A 3554-nucleotide genomic window follows, 5' to 3' on the forward strand; every position below is an offset into this window, starting at 1 on the left:
CTCATTGGAACCAAATAGTCATTCTCCAGCAAACAATCACTGGATTGTAGCTGATGCTGAAGCCATCGAACTCTTAACAGTGACAGATATTGATGAGTAGTCTAGATATCATAGAACGAACAATTATTCCACTTTTTTTTGCTAATTACAGATTGATGATCATCAAATTACTATGTGTTAGAAATAACTACAAACTATGATCAATTACTGATGAAAATGATCGAAACAGTTCTACTGATTCCATATATACTCCCTGATGTAACTCTCCCTATCGATTTCCTTCATTCTGATCAGCTAACAGTTGACAGATTTGACATTTGTTTTTGTAAACAAAATATGGGATTGAGATAATCAAAGGAATTAATGAAGGAAACCAGACATCATTGTTCAAATACATGAATATCGGGTCAGTGACCAGTGCCAATGGCATCCTTTTCTTTGCAAATATGGCTAGATCAGGACTCTATTACCTACTCCATGTTAGACAAGTCATGAGACTTTTCATCCCAAGAAAAATCGTCTCATGGCAATATAGCCCTTCATAAAGAGTTTCATTTATTGAAGGATTAGTGATCATTTGGTGTAACAACACATCAAACTGAATGAGACTTTTTCAGTACTAAAAACCTGTGGGGTCTGTAGGTGTAAGCTATTGAAGAGTTTTAATTAGTTTCACCTGCAAATTTGCAAGTAACTGCCAGACTTGGCGTCAAGGTTAATGTTCTTAGAACAGATGAAATGATGTTTACCAAGTACTAACCAATTAGCAAAGAGGGCAGTTTCACCTCATTCCAACAATGAATTCTTTCTAATATATATTCTTAATGAAAATAATGTAAACTCTTCTCAGTTTTTGGGTTAGTGTGTAGTTTTTCCTTTTGACTTGTACCATTTTTAAATCATAATAAAATAAAAATATCACACTCTAATATTTAATTTATTAATTAATACATTAAAAATTCAAATTCTCCTCTATCTCAATCTAAAAAAAAAAGGAAAACAAAGACACCATAGCCCATGTATTTTATAGGCCAAACCAACAGACTATCTCAAGCTGACAGCATTACAGAAGGCTCAAGGCCCATTTCTGCAGGCAATTTGAGCAGATGGAAGCCTCTTATACTTGAAACTTGGAAATGTTTCTAATATAATTTTTCCTTCTAATGTCATAAATTCTGAGATTTTTATTAGAAAGATTTTTATGTTCTAGCTATGATCGTAACATTATCTTCTTGTCTTACAATAAAAAAAAGACTTAAAAAGGAAAAGTATAAACGACAAAGATGAGTAGTGAACACTGATTAATACATTGATTTTGATACATACTCAAAGTTTTATGATAAAGGGTAAAAAGAGCAACAACAATTTTCAAACCATATATTAATCAAAAGAGAAAACAATAAGAATATCATGGAAGAGAAAAATGGCAACAACAAGACACCAATGCAGCCATGTAGCAGAAGGGGAAAAAAGAAAGAGAAACAAATTCCGAAGGAGAAGAACAAAATCACTCTAAACTAAAGTTCTACTTCACATGGTACCTTGTCGAAATGCTTGTACCAAGAAAAGTGCAATGTCACTGAGGAACACACAATCCTTAGATTACGATGCCTAGACTTCCATATACCTACCTTAAACCGAATCTTTGACTTAAAATGAACATCAACTTGGATCTCCCCGGAAGCTTTTTCAACCTTGATGTCCTTAAATATTGATGGTGACAATGCTAAATTTTGAGCCGCGAGCTTCGATTCCACTCGGGTCGCATTCCTATGAGGTTGAAAGAAGGGCTCAACTGTGTTGAACGCCAGAGTTTGATCTTCGTATGTCACTGCAGACTCAATGTAATCGTAGTAGAGGGAGACTCTGCTATTAGGATTATATGCCTTGAGGACAAAATCGAATGTGGCATTGAGATGGTTATTGGTTAGGTTGAAATTTTGTATTGAACCATTTTCCATGGTGTAAACAAACCTTTTTGGCCTAATGATTAGCCATGTGATCAGCACGGCTAGACCAACAAGAACAAGAAGGGCTAGCAAGCAAGTAGCGAGAAATCTTACCAGGTTAAAGTGTTTTGGTGGCTGTTGTGTAGCTTGTGCTGTATTGGTGTTACCATTTGCCATTTCGGAGTGACAATCTTATGATCTGAACTCTGAACTCAGAATGTTGAATGTTGTTTTATACAGGATAAAAGGTTAGCGAATATTTTGCCCCGATGGACTCTTAAATATATATATAAATGCAACAGAATTGTTAAATGTTTTCTCTAGTCTTTGTTCTTTTATTTCTTTAATTTCTTTAATTTGCCCTTTTTCTTTGTCATTCCCTTTGAGGGACTTTAAGGTTTCTTGAATGAAACTCAAGACATCTGAAAGATTCATGTGCTGTTCTTTTCTTCTGGTTCAAATGCTGCAAGATTCATTGCCGCAACCAATTAACTCTCCGGCTCTAGGCTGAGCTGGCTGCAGCCTGCAGCCTAATCCCAATTTTCACTTTGCTTAGTTTGGCCCAGCATTGGAGTGGAAGAATATGCTTTTCATATAGAGCATCAATTTGATACCATATGCCAGTCTGAACTGGCTTTGCTTGTATCAGATGTAGATGAATATAAATTTCTTTTCTTTCCACACCCAAAAAAAGGTTAAAAAGAAATCCAATTGCTGATGTTAGAAGCTTACCAACTAGATTACTTGAGATGCTTTTCTGAGTGGATTGCCACTTTAATTAGCCAAGTCCATTAGGCACTAAAAAAGGGTGTAATTTTTCATGATTGACAAAATCCCAGAAAGGTGGAGCTTTTAGGACTATCAAACTTAATTTTGTTGGTGTTGGCGGATAGGTAGTAGTTTCAGAGATGTTTAGATAAGAGAATCTAGTAACCACTGCTTATGCTCATTAGGAAAAAATTCCTTCTAGGAAATTCAACTCTTAGATCATGAATCAATTCTATCATATACTCCTAAAACAATATATAGTCCTGAGCTCGAGATTATTGTTAGCAATGGTGATTATCAGATGAGTTCTTAGCAAGGTGGTTTCTCCATTTCTGCTCAGTTGTTTTCTTTTCTCTTTGCATTAGGTCATCCTTGTTCTTCTGTTTCTGCTTTTCTGGCAGTTATCTCCTGGTTTTTAGGAATTTTTTGAAACAAATATGTATAAAATTAAAAAGATTAAAGAACAAAAGTTTCCATTTCAAAATGTCCAATAGCACTTTTTTTAAAAAAAAATATTTTTCCTATAATTCCAACCCTTCTTGTCTAAGCTGCCACCCACATTGGCTTGGCTTAATCTCCCTTAAGACTTTTGGATAAAGCTTTCATCCACGCTTTCTTTCTTGAGTTTTCAGTTGATATCATAGGCTCTACTTGATGTCAATTGGTACCTGACACTTGGCAGACGTTGCTGAATGCTGGAGGGGAGCTAAAACACAGAAAGCTTGAAGACATTGCATCAATCCAAAAGTTTAACCCATAAATCCTATACATACATACATATATATGCTGCATTTGTCTTCTGATGTTTCTTTAAAGTGATAAGACCAGCTGGATTTA

General features: G+C 35.1%; 1 protein-coding gene across 1 annotated transcript; it reads right to left on the reverse strand.

Moving 5' to 3' along the window:
* Positions 1 to 1288: 1288 nt before the first annotated feature.
* On the reverse strand, positions 1289 to 2191 carry LOC110412647 (uncharacterized protein At1g08160-like). Its single transcript, XM_021423237.1, has one exon. It carries the CDS (start codon positions 2124 to 2126, stop codon positions 1518 to 1520), a length of 609 nt encoding a protein of 202 aa, XP_021278912.1. The 5' UTR covers positions 2127 to 2191; the 3' UTR covers positions 1289 to 1517.
* Positions 2192 to 3554: the final 1363 nt, after the last annotated feature.

This window comes from Theobroma umbraticum, unplaced genomic scaffold (assembly GCF_002168275.2).
Source record: "Theobroma umbraticum cultivar Fairchild unplaced genomic scaffold, ASM216827v3 scaffold_95.0, whole genome shotgun sequence".
Classification (NCBI taxonomy): domain Eukaryota; kingdom Viridiplantae; phylum Streptophyta; class Magnoliopsida; order Malvales; family Malvaceae; genus Theobroma; species Theobroma umbraticum.